Here is a 20815-nt window from a genome sequence, read left to right as displayed (position 1 = left end):
GTTGGATAAAGGAATAATGGAAAAAAAAAAGCAGACCACGCCTTTAGTTAAGGACTAAGAGCTCCGGCGGATCTCTTTAATTTGCACGCATCCACTGTACCCTTAAGATAGAGGCTTGTTTACAACCAACTCCTCGTGATGCTGGTGAACATACTGATATGAATCACATTGTACATCACCTCCTCTTGTTTGGGAGCAGCTCGTGTGTGATTCATTTCAATGAGCAGCTCTACCTGCTGCTGCACACCGAGACCTGACCCTCTAATGGTCCTGGTCCTGTTCAGGTCTGCACACGAACTCTGCCGTCATTACAATCCATTTGCCTGCACATCAAAATCCCCAGTTTGCACGCCGCTTTGCTCTCTGATGGAAAAAGGTGGATGTTTGGTGCGTATGTGTGTGTGCGCCTCACAGGGACCATGTGACAGAGTGAGGTGGCAAAGGGTCATGGGAAATGGATTCCATTTACGTGTTTCCTGTTTGTTGAATAAAATATGAACACTGAGAGAGATAAAAAGCGGTCATTTCCACAGTCAGTGCTAACCCGTGAACACATGAAGGCCTGTATGTGAACGTTGTTGCTGCTGCAGCTTCCACACGAGGGCCGCTCTATTTTAAGGCTCCATCTTTGACACGCCCGCCTGCTGATGGAAACAGCTGTGCGCTCCATCAGGGACAGTTAGGCTTCAGCCTTTATTATCAGCTCCAACTCAAACTATGTTTCCATTACAGCGAGCTAAATCCACACGGGCAAAGTGACGACTAACACACCATCCAACCCCGTGAACCTTCAGCTGTAATGCTCTACAACACGAGCTCTGCGGCTGTTTTCTTGAATGTGATGGATAGAAAACTTGTTTGACGTGGATCAAACAATAAACTGAACTTACATTAAAAACAACTCAAAGTACAGACGTACCTTAAAAACTGTCTATCTGATTTTGTTCAGGGTGAGACGGGTCCTCCGTGATCAGGCTGGAGGGAGTGAGACGGTCCTCTGTGATCAGGGTGGAGAGGGTGAGACGGGTCCTCTGTGATTAGGATGGAGGGAGTGAGACGGGTCCCCTGTGATCAGGGTGGAGAGGGTGAGACGGGTCCCCTGTGATCAGGGTGGAGGGGGTGAGATGGGTCCTCCGTGATCAGGGTGGAGGGGGTGAGAGGGGTCCTCTGTGATCAGGGTGGAGAGTGAGACGGGTCCTCTGTGATCACGGTGGAGAGTGAGACGGGTCCCCTGTGATCAGGGTGGAGGGGGTGAGACGGGTCCTCTGTGATCAGGGTGGAGAGGGTGAGACGGGTCCTCTGTGATCAGGGTGGAGGGAGTGAGACGGGTCCTCTGTGATCAGGGTGGAGGGAGTGAGAAATGTTTGAAGGTCATTATCTAGCCGATTTAAAAAGTTCAGCATTTACATTTTGGGGAAAGAGAATAGACGTCGATCTTCATATTTTCTGCGGTCGAACGTCTTCTCATCAGCATTTCTACAAAGTTAAATGTTTAAAATAATAGGTTAGCTTATACCACATTTAGCATCACATGTTTGAACTTACTCCACAAAGAGACATGTGACATGGTTTGGGACTGACCTTCATGACTTGACATAAACTAATCACGTTAACCCAGTACCACCACAGGATTACATCTCGACTATTACATAATGCTTAAGTTGCAAAGTCAGCATGTTGAAGACGGTTTCATTCCTTTTCATACAGTCTCTAAAGAAAGCAGGCAGTGATGAAGCAGCACATGTTGAGTCTTAGTTCTGCTGCTGCTGTGGTTACATCTCCTAACCACAGAGCTCTCAGTTTACTCAGAGCTGCTGCCGCTGCTGTTTGTGGTTTCCTGAATGAAAAGGTTTCATTGAGTGTCTGCGGGGTCAGACGGGTTTGTTTGTAGAGCATGAAGCTTCCAAAAGGTTTTACATGTAGGCCGACTGTGTGTTCAAACATAATTTATGAGGCAATGAGGACGACAAAAGAACAAATTAAGAGATCAAACTGTAATGATAGAGCACTGCAGTAGCAAAAGAAAACCTTTTCAAGCTTGGAGTTTGGCCTCTTTCCCTTGGACATTTTAACATGGGGCTCTATGGGGACTGACTCACTGCAGGAGACAGACTCTAGTCGACACTGGAGGAAGTGCATATTTTGGCACTTCTTTGTTGGCTTAGTTTGTAAGACCCTGAGGTACGTGCTTAAAGGGGGGGTATCTTCCACTACTTCTTCTGACTTTTGGTTGTTGGCAAACCAGCATAGAAGTGCATTACTGACACCATTGCTGCAAATTCATCCCCTATTATACGAATTAAACCACCAGAGGATTCCCAGTACAGTTTTGTCAATCGAGTTGAGAATCCAGTCTTGTCAAAGGAGCAGAGAGGGGCCTTGGGTTTAAAATTGAGACAATACTAGGACTGTATTTCATACTTTCTGTGATCCACCATCTTTGTTCAATTGGTTCATGAGGGTAAAGACAAAGATAACGCCGCCTGCTGAAAAGTTGATGCCTCAGTGAGCTGGAGCTCTGCCTGTTGTGTTTGGCTCTCATGGCGAGGAGGGGAAACACTGACAGGGGGCGTGTTGGCGCATGTGCGAACATGTCCATGCTCGCATTCATGCATCTATTGTCCTTGCAGGCCTGTGAGGAGTTCTGAAGGTCAGTCTGAAATAGCAGCTGGTGTTCCTGATCACATGAACAAGAGGGGCGGCCTGGCCCGGCTCGCTGTGAGGAATTTGAAGGGGGAGGATATGACTCCACAGGGAGGTCTCTGTGAGCAGGGAGGACTACTGGAAAATGCTGCTAAACCACAGACTGAGCAAAGTGACCTTGTGGACGAACTTGCACTTCACCTGCAGTATGAAGTCTGTGCAGCTTTTGTAATCAAACTTTTTTTAAATTAAAATGTGATGAAACAGAGGGCTGTTAGGAGTTATGAAGCAACAGCAGAATGTCCAACAGAGTGCAGAGGCGCTGATTTGTTAACTATGAATCACAGTCAAAGGTCAGGACAGTGTGAAATTCTTAACACACTGACCTGACCTTTGACCCACAGCGAGAGGCAGGAAACACTCAATAAACCATCATCAAGAGAAATGGACCAAATGTCAGAGAGCTGTAAGATAACCACATCACTCTGAAACACAGCAGAATAAAGTCGTAATATTACAAGAATAAAGTCATAGTTTCATGAGAAATGGTTAGCCTGTACACTTTTCTGTACGGTTGTATCGGAAGACCAATAATCAATCAATTCCAAGAGGTCATGGATGTGTGATTTGTGCCCCAGAAAGGCGAGACAGTTGGTGTTTTGAAGGTTGAGCTCTACTTGGTGTGCAGAGATAACAGCGACTCACAGAGCTGCATGCTTCAACTTCTGGATAACAGACAGAAATAGTTGAGTGTCATCTGCATATCGGGGGTGTTTGGAGTCACTAACGAGCAGAGAACTCCCATGATTCCCCGCCAGCCTCGATGGCATCTTTTGTTATTGTTTTGATTGAGCGCCCCCTGGTGGTTGAATCTACATACTGTGCCTTTAAGGGAAGGATTTTTTTTATTTCTAAAGAGGGCCTGGTGGGCAGTAAAGCAAAACAATGTTTATTTGTACCAGATAATTAAAAAAGTCAACTTTATATCAAAAAGAAGAAGAAAGGAGAGAGAAATGGGTACATTAGCAAACCAGAGCCAAACCTTCTGCCAGCTGATCTGGGTAAGTGGGTGTTTGCAGAAGGCTGAGAATCATTGCAGAGACAAATTTCACAGCTCAGATTGAGCAGTTAGGCAATTGGTTCTGTGTCAAACTGATAAAAAACAAATTCTCACAAATAAGAAAAAGAAAGAGTCTATTTCACTCAGTTTATGTATTTTCTTATTCGGGTCTTTCTTTCCCTCGAAAGCTACTTTCAGCTCTTAGTTATGTTGCTGTTTTGCGCACATGTTGCCTTTCAAAGGTCATTGTGTTTTAAGTAACAGCAGTAAATCAGGGAGGCAGTAGCTACCTGTACGTCTGTGTGTGCAGGCGCTCATTAAATCAAGTCAACACATCGGAGGGCAGCATGTTGAGCCAGGTTGTAAAATTCCAGTCCGCAACTGTGTCCACAACCATAACATTTTCTTTAATGCACCTGCAACACTTGTCCTTCACTCATCCTGTACCCTTACTTTCTGATTCAGATTCAACAAGTATTGTTATGCCTGTTGTGACTTTCTTAGTGGAACACCAGATTTACAATCACTGTACACACTTTACAGAAAGTCAAAGGAATGAGGGGTTAAAAGGGGCCCAGTAAGGGGGCACCAATGGCCAGCAGCCAGTGCGCACACCCCATGTATACAGGCCCAGGCCTGTGTTCAAATCCGACCTGTGGCTCATTTTTCTGCAAGTCATTCCCCACTCTCTCTCTCCCTCTCTCCCTGATTCCCCACTCTAGCCACTGTCCTGTCTCTAAAATAAAGTGATATTGTGATAAAGTGCCCAAAAATAAACCTCAAAACAAAAACAAAAAATAACCCACTAAGTTATTTTCGCCCTGTGGGATCTGAAAGGTTAAATCCGTCTGTGCACATCAATCAGTCTTCGTCCTTTTTGCCCGTTGAAGGACTTTAAAACTCCACTGACTCGAAGAGATGCAGATTATCAGACCTGCAGCTTTTAAAGTAAGCGTCCCTTGAGAAAGTCTTCATCCTGTTTCTGTTAAAAAGAACCCAAAAGAGTGATTAAGAGATAAGCTCTTAATCCCGATATATTTAGCCTGTTAATGAATCTTTTAGTGTTCCATCACTCCCTTTTGTTCTCTGGTGTTTTAATTTCCCATTTGACCTTGTTGGCCTCTCGTCCTGCACACACTCGGTCAAATACAAACAATAACTGCTTTGTCCTCATGCTGAGCTCTGATTGGTGGTTCATGCTGCTTCCTGGGAACTGTGTGCGTCCTGATTGGTCCGAGGCTCTGAATCCAGGTCAGCTGGCCGACCTTGCACAGTGTCAGTGAATTGTTAACTCTGGCACCGGTGGACCATTTGATCAGCGTATTTACAGTAATAACCGCACACTGACAGCCTCCTGTTTACCTCAATAACTGACTTCAATCAGAGCCGCTGTCATTATGTAACTCTGAGCGGTTTGTTCACACTCACACTGAAGGTGAGCTTCAGGTCAAGTGTACAGAACAAGTCACAGGTGGAAACATGACGCTGACTCAACTGTTTGCAGGAAAACAGAAACAAGAGGCAGATAGTTCTTCAGAAAACGCTTGAAGTCTCATATCCTCTGAGTCTCAGATCTTTCATCTTTGTTGTCCTGAAGGACTGAAGGCTGTTTCAGCTTGGACGTCCATTTTTAGTTGTGTTGCAAACAAGCAAAGAAACTACCTATGGGGGGCAAATGGCATCCTTAAAATATGAATTAGAGTAGATAATTCACAGAGGGCAGCCCTGTCTATTCAGATGTTTTAATTCCAGACAGATTATCTGGGTTGAAGCTGCAATGCATCCTGGGAAAATGTGTGTGGAGGAAAAAAAGTCTCAATCACTGACATGTCCGTTAGAGTCGGTGAGAGTTTTTGTGAATCACACGGAGACATAACAAGTTATTGTGAGTCAATCTCACAGCTGCACTCTGTGACTCTGCAGCTGTGCAGCGAGGCTTCAGAGGAAGCTGTGCACGTCCGTTCTTTGTGATGAGGAGCTTCTTTGTGGCGATGAGCCTCGATGTTATCTGCGTGCAATTAAAGATTATTCCTGAAGATTGATTTGGGACTGGCCTTCAATCTCCATGCCTGAGAGTGTTTCCAGATCTCAGGACAGACGATGGATCCTCTCAGCTTGGACTGATAGTTTCAGATTTATTGTGGTCAGGTCCCTGGAACCAGTTTCTTGTTCACAGCTGCTGTACTTTTTTACTAGTATGACTTTATATGTTATTTTATGTGCAGATTTAGCCGGTGATTTGTAAGAGAGTCTGACTGATGAGCTCTGCAGTGGACGGGAGAGATTAAGATACTACTAGATTCTCTTTGCTCTCCCTCTGAAGTCCATCCACAAACTTCTACTGGTCCAGAACTCTGCTGCTCCCATCATCTCCAGAACCCCCCTCCATCAATCACAGCCCTCCTGTACCTTCAGGAGCTTCATCGGTTAAATATCCACTTCAAGATTCTGCCCGTCACCTTTAAGGTCGCCCATAACCTCGCTGCTCTGCACCTCTCTGAACTCCTGCATATCAGCACACTGACCTTTGGACTGTTTTCCTGCACACCACCAAAGATTTGACTCGACAATAATATGAATTTAAAAATACTTTAAACAGAAACAAGAGCGCTGAATAACAAAGATCATAAAGAAATGAGAAAAATCACTTTCTTCTGTTAACGACCTAAAACCAAATCATGAGAGGAAAGTCTTCTTTGGATGGAAACGTTTTAGTCTTTCCTGCTTTTTACTAAAATAAAAACGTACTCGAAGGCCGGGCAGTGGAGTCTGAGCTAAAACCTTCAAACATTTATAAACACAGAGACCTCATCTTAACAAGTGAGAGACTTGTGTGAATGTTTCCATGGTCTTACTTTCTGGACCTCTGAAATTTTTGAAGAACAAACAGCCTGCAGAACCATCAGTCAAAACATGAACACTGTTGATACAGAAAACTGGGAGGGTGTGTGTGTGTGTGTGTGTGTGTGTGTGTGTGTGCGAGAGAGAAAGAGAGAGCGAGAGAGAAGGAGAGGACACTTGGCAGGGGGGGGGCTTTGTGTTATGCAACAGCCGTTAAGCCCCGCCTTCTTCTGCTGACCAATCTGATCCCGTCCTCCTCAGTGTTCACACGAGGCCTCTGCAGCCCTCACAGACACACACACACACACACACACACACACACACACACACACACACACACACACACACACACACACACACACACACACACACACACACACACACACACACACTGATACACACATACAAAGCGGAGCAGTGGGCCTTTAGCGGGTCAGCATCCTCTCATTCCATTGGAGGCATGTTTGCAGCTTCCTATTGGGTACCAGCCTGTATCACCACCATCATCATCATCTTCTTCGTCATGGTGTGTCACATGTGCAGCAGAGAACAACATGTTCATATACGGGGTAACATCGGTCTGTATGAAAGAGGAGTGACTTTGATTGGAGGGCCACACATTTTATTCCCTGATTTACGTCGATTCATCCCAGAAAAGATTTCTTTGATTTAATTTGAGCGTTTTTTTAATCACTTAATGTAATATATTTTTGAAGGTGTAATTCCCAGACGTGATATAATGAACTGGAATCATCTTTTACCCTCTGAAGTCGAGTTTTCAGGTCGCTGTAATTGCGTATTTATTTCGCAGATAGAGTTTAACGTTTCACACCCGACATTTGAACTCAGATATCGTTACTGTAAAGTTGAAGTTGAAGTCATGGTCGTTAAGGGTTCTTTTAAATGAGTTTGGTGTCTTTTAGAGTTCTTTATTTTTTTCTAGTGGATAGAAGCCAGAGAGAGAGTGGGGAATGACATGCAGGAAAGGAGCCGCAGGCCAGATTTGAACCATTGACTATGAATATGAATTTTCACAAAGCCTGAGTGTCGTCACCCGTCTGTTCCTGCAGGGGGCGCTGGAGTCCTATCGATGGCGGTCTCCATGCTGGAAATGCTGTCTCAACCTAACTTTCAGTCAACCTAACGACAGGCTGAGAGCTGGAGCTGAGGCGGGTTTTAAGCCTCCTGATAAACTACACCGCGCCCGCCTGTCAATCATGTCAGCTACACGCCTTATTGTGAATAACTCTTATCCTTCATCAAATCAAAACTGATGAGTCATCAAAACATTCACCCCCCCGTACAGTGTGTGTCGATCGAGACATGAGCTAATCACACCTATTTGGTTTTTTGAACCAGGCTGTAAACATGTTAATCTCTGCTGTAAAAACAGGCTTTTTAGAATGGGTGTGTATGTGACTTCCGGTGCTTCTGCAGCCAGCCTCTAGTGGACACTCGAGGAACTGCAGGATTTTGGCTTCAGTTTTCAACACCGGAGGTCGCCGCTGGATTTGTACCCGGGCTGTCTACTTGGACAACAATAGCCGCAGAGGAAGAGGAGAGGAGGAGCGTCTCTGTGCACAGCACCTTATCTCTTCTCACAGACCTCCTTCTTTTCCACTCTGTGATCCAGTGACCGTTGAACCTATTCAAAGCCTGAAAAACATAATCTGACCTGATCAGAGATAGGAACACAAACCACGATGTGACCGGAGGATAGCGAGGGAGTAAAACGTCTCCCTCTCTTGTGTAAGGAGACGAGACTGAAGAGGACACATTCCAACAATAACGTGAAGTAGATTTCATTTTCCAGGGCCTGTGGTCATGCTAATCTGTGCAATGCCCAAGAGGGATCCATAAAGAACTTGAATTGATTGAATGCTTTCTCGCTTGATTGATTAGGTCGCTTGCTGCATTGGAGCGAGAATGTTCCCCCCTAAAAAAGTGATCCATGCATGATTTTTAACTTGTTGATGACAGAGATAAATGAGCTCCACATCATGCATCCTCTTGACAGATTATTTGATCAAAGTTTGACAGATTCCTGAGGTATTTATGGAACACAATGTGGGTCAGATTATTAACATGCGTGAGGCTGCAGGCTGGACGAAGTGCAGCGACTGAGCACTGATAAATACTTAATCTGATACAATCACCTGGAGGATTATGAGAGTTTAATGGGCCGTTGAAAGTCCACCTGAGTCCCTCTCCGTCCTGATAACACACACACACGACAAGATTACAGGCAGATCAGCTTCTCAGGGAGAGGTCATATTAGGACAAACAGCGACTTCATCGTTAGACAATTAAAAACCTCTTGGATCATTTATAAAGATCCCCGAGTTCAGTAAAGAGAGAGGAGACAGGGTTTCTGCAAACACCGGTGAAGGTGTGTTCATGATTCGCAGTGAGGTTTAAAACTAGAAGCTTATTTTGGTTTATTAAAAATGTGCTTAAGACACAGCGACCAGCCGACTCCTCAGAACTCTCTCAGAACAAAGTATTGTACGGTTTCATATATCAACGTATAATTATGTATCATATGGTGCCACATCTCATCCTGAAACATCACAAAAAAAGACACGCACATCCCTCAGTGGATGCTGGATCCAAAATACACAACCAGGTAAGGAAAGGGTGTGCGCATGTGGTTTCACTTTCCTTGCCATATCTCATCCTATCGTATCACATCTCATTGCATCACTTCTTAGCGCATTTGATAATTGTATTCCCCAGACACTCATTTCTACAGTAAGTTAACTTATTACAGCTGCTGATTGCCACCAGTTTAAGAACTTTCATTTTCTTAACTCATCCCATTTTAGATGTTCCTGTTGAAACCGTGGCACAGAGGATTGTTAAATCTGCACCTCATGGTCACAGAAACCCTCCAGCAGGAGGAGGAGACGGTTTACACTGACCTGTATACCGTCATGGCGCTGCACACTGTGCTGACACTGCGCCCTTAATGAATAATTGGGTTATTCTTTAATAACGTTTGGTTTGTGGTGCATCGCTTTAAAAAGACCTCTCTGTAATGTAGAACACAGAACATGTCAGGTTTAAATATGGATCTGTTCTGCGTTGCAGCGAGAGATGATGACAGCCTGTTGATGGAGCTCTCTGATGATTGGCTCTAAATTATTCATGCTCGGTGTTCATGAACGCAGGTTGTAAATTTAGAGACGAAATCAATTCATTTTTCCAAGTAATCTCCATATTTCCAAAATCTTCCGTGACTGACACAGTATAAAAATGTCACGCACATGCATCCTGCTCTGCCCCCCATCCCCCCCACCCCCACCTCTCTCACATGCGCAGTCAGCCTGGTCACATTGGCAACCCACCCCCCCTCTCCTCCCCGTACCTCCTCCTCCTCCTCCTCCTCCTCTCTGCATACCGTGCAGCTCCACACTCTCGCCATCTCTCCGCCAGCCGCTGCACCGTCTCCTCCACCGGCACCACTCTTCTGACACCAGCCTTTGCGGAACACCTCCAGTCATGTGAGTATTCTCATTGTTTGATGATTTCAGATGATTCTTCTCCTCCGCGCTCGGTGCTGCCGCGCGGCGCTGCGTGCAGGACGCGTCAGCGGCAATGGATGCTCCGCTGCAGGAATCCATTTGCAATTCACGCCAAGTTCAACCTGTTTTCATGTAACTGCTTGAAACAGCATCACAGGAGGTTTTGTGAATATTGGATGCTCGTTCATGAAGGTGTCGGGGGTAGATTACATGATGATTATTTTTCTGATTGCGTGCGTAATGTTTGGATGATCCCTCGTCAGGCGCAGCGCTGCTTCAGGTCCGTTATGTAGCAGACTGATTGTGGTATTTAGTGGCTTTGTTTTAGTTGTAGTTCCTGCTTCCAACTTGGCCGCGAGGCAGCTTTTATAATGCTGTAATTTGACACAGACAGGAAACTTCGTCTCTGTGAACTCGCCTTGAACTTGAACTCTCCCCCACCTCGGAGCTCGTTTACTTTCGCTCTTTAAAGTCGCTCTTGTCTTATTTTTGATCACATCTGAATGTGGTTTTAAATGTAGCCTGTTTGTCTCTCAGCATCTCCAAAGTCAAGGTCGCTTTCATGGCTCGTGCAGGCCCGGTGTGTTATGTAACCTTCAAGAGAGAGCTTGAGAGAGAGAGATAGAGAGGGAGCGAGAGAGAGAGAGAAGGGGGGGGACAAAAAGCAGCTTTCTGCTCGTTAAAATGATAAACAGGCTGTGATGATAACACGCACGCGCACACACACACACACACAAACACACACACACACACACACACACACACACACAGACGGACTCTGGTCGGTCAGTCATGTAATGTGTGATATATTTATGAGGAGGTAAACTGGAGCTTTGTGCTGTACAGGAGCCTCCTTTGTCTCCTGGAGGAGGGCCGAAAGGGGCTCAGTTTATATACAGCCACGAGGTGTGTCCACGAAAACACACACACACACACACACACACACACACACATACACACACACACAGGGACACACACGTCCCCTCCTTCAGTGTGAGTTTGACCTTGATAGGAGCCTATCTGAAGTGTGTGACTGTTACAGGACAACATGTGCTCACAGGGCTTTGTTCTATGTGCAAACTGATATCTCATGGTTCTCAACCTGAGGCTCGGGGACCCTCAGAGATCACTTGATGTCCTAAATAAGTAATAACGTTTGTCACCTTGTCTGAAGCAGTCCTTTTTTTCCTTTTAAAGTCAGGTTAATGCGGACGTCTTGTTCCCCTCTGCACGGTTTTATGAAGCAGACTTCGTTTCTGTTCTTTGGGTTTTAAAGTATCTGGTTTCGCTCGTCTTTGTGACATTTTTCTCGCCCTGAACGCTTTACTTTGACCATCATATGTTCTGAAATCTTCCTGTTGCTTTGCTCCTTTACTGATAACACATCAAAGCAGGGTTTGAGTTCTCCAGAGAACATTAAAAGAACAAAGTAAAGTCCTGTCAGGTCAGTGATTTTTGTGTTTTAGGTTCAGTCTCTGAGTTTTCTTGGAGTGCTCTCCGTCCTTTTGACCTTTATTATGAAAGTGAATTCCTGTTGATGATGAAACTTGTGGAGAGGAAACCACTGGAGGCAAGCGTCTGTCCGTCTTTGAGGAAGTTTAAAACATAAAGACTAAATCAACTTGTGACACTTTAACTTGTGACCCCCCCCCCCCCACCGTTCTGCTCACAATCTGTTGACATTAAAATCTTTATCAGCAGCTGCTCTTCTTTAAATATATCTTTGTTCAAACATCACAGTGTACATAATCGTGATTGCACTGACCTTCTAATATCCTGTTCATTACCCGTCTGCATACAGAAGATCACATAAAGTTTTATGGACACGTTATTCCTCCAGAGACGCAGTGAAAGTCTGCTGAACTGAAATAGACACGACAGATTGTTGGACGCCATAAAAGATCGATCGGCGGTTTGATACGTGGATTTATTGAACCAGCGGCTCTCAAACTGTTCACAATAAGTCCCACCCCTCTCGCAGTACAACCATTATGGCTAACGTTGAAAAACAGTGTAGGGCTATTTCACTATTACACAGGAAGCCGTTTTATTCCTGCATGTTATTTATTATTTACCTCACACTGCGGGCCGGCTCGTTCTCTGAGCCACTAAAAGAATCCAGACTTGATGTGACTCCAGTCCTATTTTCTTACTGTTTCAAGTCGTGTGTTGCCGAAGCGTCACTGACTCCGCTAACGTCGACTCTTGAACGTGTGCTGGGTTCACTGTTGTAGACTTCTAGTATTTCCCGTTAGGAGCCTCCTGGACTGTCATATTTGCTTCCTCAGCTCGCCATCACGGCTTTGCTTATCAACTATTTGATTTTTACATCTTTAAATTTAAAAAATCAAAAATCAGAGTCCCCCAGAGTACTCCCAGAGGGATCCCGCGTACCCCCAGAGGGACTCGCACCACAGTTTGAGAATGAATGAATTACACCGCTCGCTTTAATACCAGATAAAAGAAGACCCGTCTGCTCACTGTTTCTTCTTCTGACAAAGTGCTGTGACGGACAGAAAACGTGTAAAAAGAGCGAAGCAAGAGACGCCAAAGACGGAAGAAAAACAACAACAACACAAAACAAACCCAACATCAAGAGAAGTCAAACAACAACTTTAAGCCAATCATCACGAGACCTCCATAAGACCCCCATAAGATCCCCAAAAGACCCCCATAAGACCCCTATAAGAGCATTATAAGACCCTAAGAACCCGACAACACGAGCTGAGACTGAGGCGATTAAAGACCATGTAAGCAAGTCAAAGAGATTAGAAACAATAAAAAGAGCTACAAGAAAATTAAACCTGATTAAGAAATGAAACTGCTAATAAAAAGAGATAATGGTTGTAAAATCAAGCATTACTTAACGAGAGCACCCAAATACTACGGAAAGGAAATACTACGACTTTAATCTTCATGGCTTCATGTCGTTCGCCGCTCCTCGGCTTCATGCGTCATAGAAAACACGTTTCCTTGTTTTATGACCTGTAAGGAGGAGAACGAAATGAGAAACACCTGACGTTGTGTTTGTAGTAACGATCACTTTCACTTCCCTTCTTCACCTGCACTCACTTCCTTCAGTTCCCGCTCTGGGCCGTCCTACTGCGAGTCGTCAGATGCCTGAGGGATCTCTCGCTGACTTATCGAGCCCTTTATGCTCCCCGTCTCCGTTAGCGGGTACATCAGCAGACTAAAGCCCTGAGTATACTTTTAACTACGTGTACGTGTCCTTCCATTCATACACATCGGACATGTGGCTGCAGGAGCTGGGTATCAAACCCCCGACCTTCCGGTTGAGAGATGACCGACTCTACCACTGATCCACAGTCGCCCCTGTTATATATAAGATAAGATAATCCTTTATTTATCCCACAATGGATTAATACACATTTATATTAAGTAAGAACTTTTTATAAGCGCCATGGCTGTGGGTGAGTATGACATCGTGTTGTCATGGTTACAGAGAAGTCACAAAGTGCTGTCCCATTCTGTTTAACCATTTCGAGCCCTTGCACTCGGTCACTTTCCAGGTGACTTCAGTGAAGTCCCTAAGGGTTCAAGGTTCTGGGTTCAGGGTTTAGGGTTTAGGGTTTAGGGTTTAGGTCTCAGGGAGAACTTTGAGATTCAGACCTGGTTGCTCCTTGTCCTTGATTGGTTGTTGGTTGCACTCTGTCTCTCGTTAGTTAGATTGACCTCACCTGATCACTCCTTACTTAAAGACTGCTCTCCTTTGTGCTCTTATGACCGTCACATGATTGGACAGTTCAGCAGAGGTGTTCAACATCCCATAATGTGTTTTTGTTCCCCCGTCTATTGAACTCTTTTGACTCGGATTTGAAGAATTAAATCTCATCACCATAAGTGAAGTTTCCTGGCTGGATTCACGCATCCTGACCCGTAGCCCACGATGATAAGCGCCCAATAACTATGAACCCTTGCTTGCTTCTCCATGCTTGAAAAGCTGTCTCGGCCTAACTTTCAGTCAACCTTACGACAGGCTGAGAGCTGGAGCTGAGGCGGGTTTTAAACCTCCTTGAGCTTCAAGTGAACACTGATGAACTGCAGGATTTCTCACTTCAGCATCCGCTTCAGGTAGCGTTGAAATGAGTTAGAGAACTTTTTCTGCTTCACATTTTACTTTGAAGACTCCTCCTGCCAGACCCCCACAGCGCCGGATATCAGTCAGCTGCTGGAGGAAGCTCAAGCTCACGTTAACTGGCAGTTAAAGTAAGCCGGCTCCGTCCAGAACAGAACAGAACATCTCTGCAACATTCCTCCAAATTCTTTTAAACCCTTCGAACTCAATTTTAAACAAACTCTCACAGATTTCTCTACGTGACACGAGAAGAGCGTCGACCTCAGATGAAAACACAATCTTCTTAACTCGACCGTTTGCTTCATCGCTCGTCCATAAGGAACACAATATTCCTGTGATAGGTTGTATCGGAGGACGACGGCATCAGCAGTGATAACCCCACACACACACACACACAGACTCACACACACACACACACACACACAGACTCACACACACACACACAGACTCACACACACACACACACACACACACACAGACTCACACACTGTGTCTCAGGGATGGATGTGATAAAAACACGTATCATCATGTATGTTCAGATTATCGAGATGGTGAGACGACGTCTTGATTAAACTTCACTATTTAAACACAAACTTTACTTCAGTCAGCCGTCACAGTTCAGAGCTTCAGTTTCAGAGTTTCTCAGTTTTTGTCGTTGAACCTCGGACTCCATGATTTCTCGTTTTCTGGGTCCCATCCGCTCGTCCTGTAAGCGTTTGTCACATGATTCCTTAAAGGATGTTCTGTTTTAACTTTGTAATGTCTCCGTAATTCAGCTGCTCGCAAACCAGACGAGGTTGAGTTGTTTTGAAATGTTGGAAGGACATTTGAAGATGTCCCTCCAGACTCTGGACGTTTTGAGTTTTCTCTTGAGCTTTGGTTTACAGTTTGTTGCAGCCGTGTGTTCATTGAGGTTTTTTAAAGCTTGTTGGTGTTCGAGGGAAAAATATCATGTGGAGTTTTACCTGAAGGTTTGGAGGATGGATGTAACTCCATGATTGGTTTATTGAAATGGGATGGAGATCTGACAGCTTGGTTCCTTATTCATAGGCTGTTCTAAAGAAACATGAATCGCCCTTATTTTTGTCGTTTTTTCACTTTGGTTTCCATCTTGCACTGTTTTTTTTTCAAACACGTCTTTGGATTTCTTCTCCATCTTCATCGAGTGGTTTCATGACTTGTCCACCCTCCCGTACCTCCTCACCTGACCTCCTCCTCCTCTCTGTCTGCAGCTGCGATCATGTCGTCAGTCCTCCAGAAGCTGATCAGCCCCTTGGCCAGCGCCCCCGCTGAGCCCCCCAGGAACAAGGTGACCGTGGTCGGGGTCGGCCAGGTGGGCATGGCCTGCGCCATCAGCATCCTGCTGCGGGTAAGACACATTTATACGATCCTATGAGGTTGTGTTCTTAGTGGAGGAAAAGAGAGACGAACACATCCAGCTCTACACACATTTAGATTTACACACATTTAGATTTACACACATTCGTTTATATGACTCTGATATCACATCTATGACTCTTTACATGAAAGTCAAAAACATTCTCTGCATCAGATTATTATAATAATGAAATAAAAGAGTAAATGTCACGACACAATCCAGAGATGAAGTCTGAATCTCTGATAAGTTGGAAATTAGTATTTTAAATCATATTTGAAACTTAAATCACATTTTTATTTTCAGAATCAAACATTATTGTTGATCATTTTGAACAAAAGGTTGCACACAAACTCCTGAACTGAACTTTAGTTTCTAAAGGCTTTTTCATAAAAATGTTAAACTGTGAGGAGTCGTCCTTTAAAAATGCATCACTACTTTGAGAATTAAAAATGATAGGCTGAAATAATGACATTTCTTCTTCTTCTGCTTCTTCCCCTCCTCCTCTTCCTCCCTCTCCTCCTCCTCTTCCTCCTCTTCCTCCTCCTCCTCGGGTCAGGACCTGGCTGATGAGCTGGCTCTGGTGGACGTGATGGAGGATCGTCTGAAGGGGGAGATGATGGACCTGCAGCACGGCAGCCTCTTCCTCAAGACCTCCAAGATCGTGGCTGACAAAGGTGAGGGCACGCCTCTCACGTCAGTTCTTCTATTAATTAAACTTTTTCTCCAAACATCGCCTCACCTCCTCTCCTCCTCTCCTCCTCTCCTCCTCTCCTCCCCGTACAGACTACTCCGTGACAGCCAACTCTCGCCTGGTCGTGGTGACCGCCGGCGTCCGTCAGCAGGAGGGCGAGAGCCGCCTGAACCTGGTGCAGAGAAACGTCAACGTCTTCAAGTCCATCATCCCTCAGATCATCAAGTACAGCCCCAACTGCACGCTCATCGTCGTCTCCAACCCCGGTGAGTTCACCGACACGGCAGCGTCGTCATCTCTTGTTTTTTCTTGAACCTCACTGACCCCCCCCACCCCCCCCCTCCTCCTCACAGTGGACGTGCTGACATACGTCACCTGGAAACTGAGCGGCCTGCCCAAGCACCGCGTCATCGGCAGCGGCACCAACCTGGACTCCGCCCGCTTCCGCTACATGATGGCCGAACGCCTCGGCATCCACGCCTCCTCCTTCAACGGCTGGGTGCTGGGCGAGCACGGAGACACCAGCGGTGAGAGCGCATCGCCATGCAATCATGAAACACTCGTCAGAATGTGGATGATATCATGAAGGGACGATGTACAGCAGTATTAAGTTTCTGTGTGTGTGTGTGTGTGTGTGTGTGTGTGTGTGTGTGTGTGTCTCAGTGCCTGTGTGGAGCGGCGCTAACGTAGCCGGAGTGAACCTGCAGAAGCTGAACCCTGAGATCGGCACCGACGCTGATAAGGAGCAGTGGAAGGCCACGCACAAAGCTGTGGTGGACAGGTACGCTGTGTGTGTGTGTGTGTGTGTGTGTGTGTGTGTGTGTGTGTGTGTGTGTGTGTGTGTGTGTGTGTGTGTGTGTGTGTGTGTGTGTGTGTGTGTGTGTGTGTGTGTGTGTGTGTGTGTGTGTGTGTGTGTGTGTGTGTGTGTGTGTGTGTGTGTGTGTGTGTGTGTGTGTGTGTGTGTGTACACTGCCCTGATGTCTCCTCTTCTTGAACATTCATCTCTGGCGACCAATGTCAACTTAGTAACTGATTCTGAACAAAACCTTAATTTATTAAACTATGAAACTAAAAATGCACCCAGACGACATGATAGGATGATTAGAACAAACTGGACCAGGTTGTTCGACTAGGCAGCAAGATAACTGGGAAGCAAATGTGCAGCATCTCATGCATGACAGACCGGTACACCCTCCATTTAGCCAACAAGATTACAGCGGACCCTCTGCGCCCCCTTTGGTCTGAGCATTGGGGCGTGCACCGACTACTGCGCCCCACATTTCTCTCTCCTGTCTCTTGTTTTGTGTTTTTTATGCTCTCGCTGCAAGGCTAATTCCTCTCAGGGAAATAAAGGTTTCGTTCATTCTTTGAAGGTCCAAGAAAAACAGAAAAAGACTTTCAAATATGTCGGTCGACGTTTGAAGTTTTAAAAAGCGGCCACCTTGCAGAGCACGGGATGATGTTGAACAGAAGTTCACGCTCTCTGAGCAGGAGTTCTGATTTCACTCCTCTGTCTTCTTCTTCTTCTTCTTCTTCCTCTCTGTGTGGGCAGCAAAGGTCGGTACGAGAGTTTCTCTTTTACTTCAGGAGTTGTTCGATATAAAAATCCTTTCTCAGCTTTCTGTCCAACAGGATGACAGAACCCTGAGAACACCAGGGGAAGCTTGAACTGTAGAGGCTGAACCTGTCTTGCCAAATGATTATCTAACACTGAGCTCACATGAAGGATTTGTGTTGATTCTCTGGAAAGTGCTGGTCATGTGTCCTCTGCTCAGTTTGCATACCTTTAAAAGGAGAGAGAGAGAGGAAGGTGTCTCCATAAATAAGTACAAATCCTTTTTATACACATCCTGATGTTATTTACAGAAGTCAGACATTTTGAGGCTTGAGGTCTGTAGTTTAAAAGTCCGCTCCCTGCTGAGGCGGTTAATTTTAAGACGCCATTAAACCTTCTGTTGACTGCTTTGGAGTTTGTTTAGTTAGTCGTATAAATCAGAGCCGCTGAGTGGGAGAGAGTCTGAGGTCAGCAGTGATTACAGTTTGAGCTCTCTGTGGGAACGTAACCTCGAAATCTGACTCTGTGAAAGGATCAGAGCGGAGAGCGGGGGGTTGAGATTTCCTGGAAAAAAAGGCAAAGGGAAAAGAGCGAGGGTATGAGACGTACAGGCCCTCGTCCTGCAGCCCCTCCCTCTCTGTTCGCCTGACCCTGCAGCACATGCTTCATACACTCCGGCTACATTCTCTGAATACTTCTCCCGTGGAAAATCTACTTACCCAGCCGAATCCACCTCCATACCGCGTGCAGATGTTACAGGAACATATAGAAAAGGCTGAAAAGTCCAAGTTAAGGTCGATGCAAACATTTCTCAATCACTCAATCGACTCGTCTCATATTTATGTCCAATTTTCCAGCTGATGCTAACGTCCAGTTGTACAGCACAAATTCTTCAAATTCAAAGTTACACTTCTAAAGATAACGGGGTTGACAGCTCAATGCTTGAAGTGTTTCCAGCTGGGTTTGCAGCCTCCTCTGTCCTGTGGGATGTATATGCTGTAAACATTCAGTGTGATCACTCAGTCTGGTCTGGTTTTTCTTTTTAGGGGTTAAACTTTGATCATAAACATCGTCCTGTGTGGTCGATCTGTAACGAACACGTTTAAGGATGTTGACAGGTTGTCGCTCGCTGTGTTTCAGTGCGTACGAGGTGATCAAGCTGAAGGGGTACACAAACTGGGCCATCGGTCTGAGCGTGGCCGACCTCACCGAGAGCATCATCAAGAACATGAGCCGAGTCCACCCGGTGTCCACCATGGTCAAGGTGCGGTATGCTTCATGTACCCGTTAGTCATAGAGAACCCCGAATCCAGAAAAGAAATGGGTTTGTGTGTTTCATGGCGCGTCCTCCCCTGACCCTGTGCGTGTTTGTGCTTCCTCAGAACATGTACGGCATCAACGAGGAGGTCTTCCTGTCTCTGCCCTGCGTCCTGAACAGCAGCGGCGTGAACAGCGTGGTCAACATGACGCTGACGGACGACGAGGTGGCTCAGCTGAAGAAGAGCGCCGACACGCTGTGGGGCATCCAGAAGGACCTGAAGGACATCTGAACACACACGCACACACACACACACAGAGGCCTGTCGACACGCACACACACTCCTTTTTTTACCGTCCTCTCTCGCAAAGCGTAGCGTGCTGGTTTTAAAGGAGTATACCGCTGTTTCTTCACTTTCAAATGATTGGACTGCCCTCACATCTGTCAGTCACATGATGTCGAAAAAAACTCCCGGTACGCTCCTTTAAATCAGCAGGTTTTCTCCCTAACAGCTGGTAGGATGAAGTTACTGTGTTCCTGTGTTTGTGTTAGGAGCTGATGTGTGTTTCTGTACTCCGTCAGGATTCTTGTGTTTCAGCTGTTCGGACCCTAAAAACAGCCTAACGTGTCACCGTGCTCCTCCACAACCCTGTAAGCCAATCATGTATCTCCCTGCAGAGAGACAGACACTTTGAATCCTCCCGCCTTTCGCCTTTAAGTGGTTTTGTTTTAACAACACGATGATCAACACTCGGTGTGGTTCTGTGACGGCGGGTGGGGGACGGAGCAGCCAGCGGAGCAGTAACCTTCAGCGCCACTTTATTTTTGTAAAAACTTGACTCCGTCTGACCTCGTGTTGTAAACTGTCTGAAGCAACAACGTGTAACTTAATAAATCTGAACCTTATGAAGGGAGCACGTGCGTCTGAGTGTTTTATTTCTACCTAAACAGAATCACGTTCTGTGAATGAAGCCGACTCGCTTTACTGGAGTTCAACAAAGAAGCCCTCAGTTTAGAGCTTTAAAAAGCCTCTGCATGTTTCTAATGAGCTCCACGAGCAGAAACGTGCTCAAACTAGGATCAATATTGGAGATGCTTTTTGAAAAATGGAGAGAGGTTAGAACACAGAAAGGTTTACAGACCGATGCAGAGCTGGATAAACACTGAAGCTTCAGTGTCCACCACATGGTGACCTGAGTGAGCATCGACTCTAGAGAGGAGGGGGCGGGGGGAATGTAGAAATCAACTCTTGTATTTTACTTTTAAATATTTTATTTGTAAAGGGACCATGAATAGTATTTCTAATACATGTTGCAATTTGATGCAACATAGCAGAGTTAGCTTAGAGCTAGTTTACATCTGCAGTCCGACTTCAGGTCACACACACACACACACACACACACACACACACACAGACACACACACTTAATTGGCTCCCTTAGATGAAATAATTTATCGATTTTTTTTACAAAAAATTCAAATGAAAGGTTAACGGGGTTGACAGCTGGATTTGCAGCCTCCTCTGTCCTGTGGGATGTATATGCTGTAAACATTCAGTGTGATCACTCAGTCTGGTCTGGTTTTTCTTTTTAGGGGTTAAACTTTGATCATAAACATCGTCCTGTGTGGTCGATCTGTAACGAACACATTTGAAGATGTTGACAGGTTGTCGCTCGCTGTGTTTCAGTGCGTACGAGGTGATCAAGCTGAAGGGGTACACAAACTGGGCCATCGGTCTGAGCGTGGCCGACCTCACAAAGAGCATCAAG

At 45.6% G+C, this 20815-nt stretch overlaps 1 protein-coding gene and 1 long non-coding RNA gene across 2 annotated transcripts in view; one reads left to right on the top strand and one right to left on the bottom strand.

Moving 5' to 3' along the window:
• LOC132956491 (uncharacterized) overlaps nucleotides 1-20815 on the bottom strand; it is an 89673-nt gene that overhangs the window by 3668 nt on the left and 65190 nt on the right. The gene's annotated exons all lie outside the window — the stretch shown is intronic.
• Nucleotides 9843-19958, top strand: ldhba (lactate dehydrogenase Ba). The gene is made up of 8 exons (XM_061029971.1): nucleotides 9843-10047; nucleotides 15397-15533; nucleotides 16099-16216; nucleotides 16326-16499; nucleotides 16587-16760; nucleotides 16897-17014; nucleotides 18929-19052; nucleotides 19171-19958. The coding sequence occupies exons 1-8, from the start codon at nucleotides 9858-9860 to the stop codon at nucleotides 19336-19338; spliced, it is 1203 nt and encodes a 400-aa protein (XP_060885954.1). The 5' UTR covers nucleotides 9843-9857; the 3' UTR covers nucleotides 19339-19958.

Source organism: Labrus mixtus, chromosome 22, assembly GCF_963584025.1.
Source record: "Labrus mixtus chromosome 22, fLabMix1.1, whole genome shotgun sequence".
NCBI classification, from domain to species: domain Eukaryota; kingdom Metazoa; phylum Chordata; class Actinopteri; order Labriformes; family Labridae; genus Labrus; species Labrus mixtus.
Note: the sequence above shows the minus strand (reverse complement) of the source record. Positions and strands in the feature narration are given on the sequence as shown.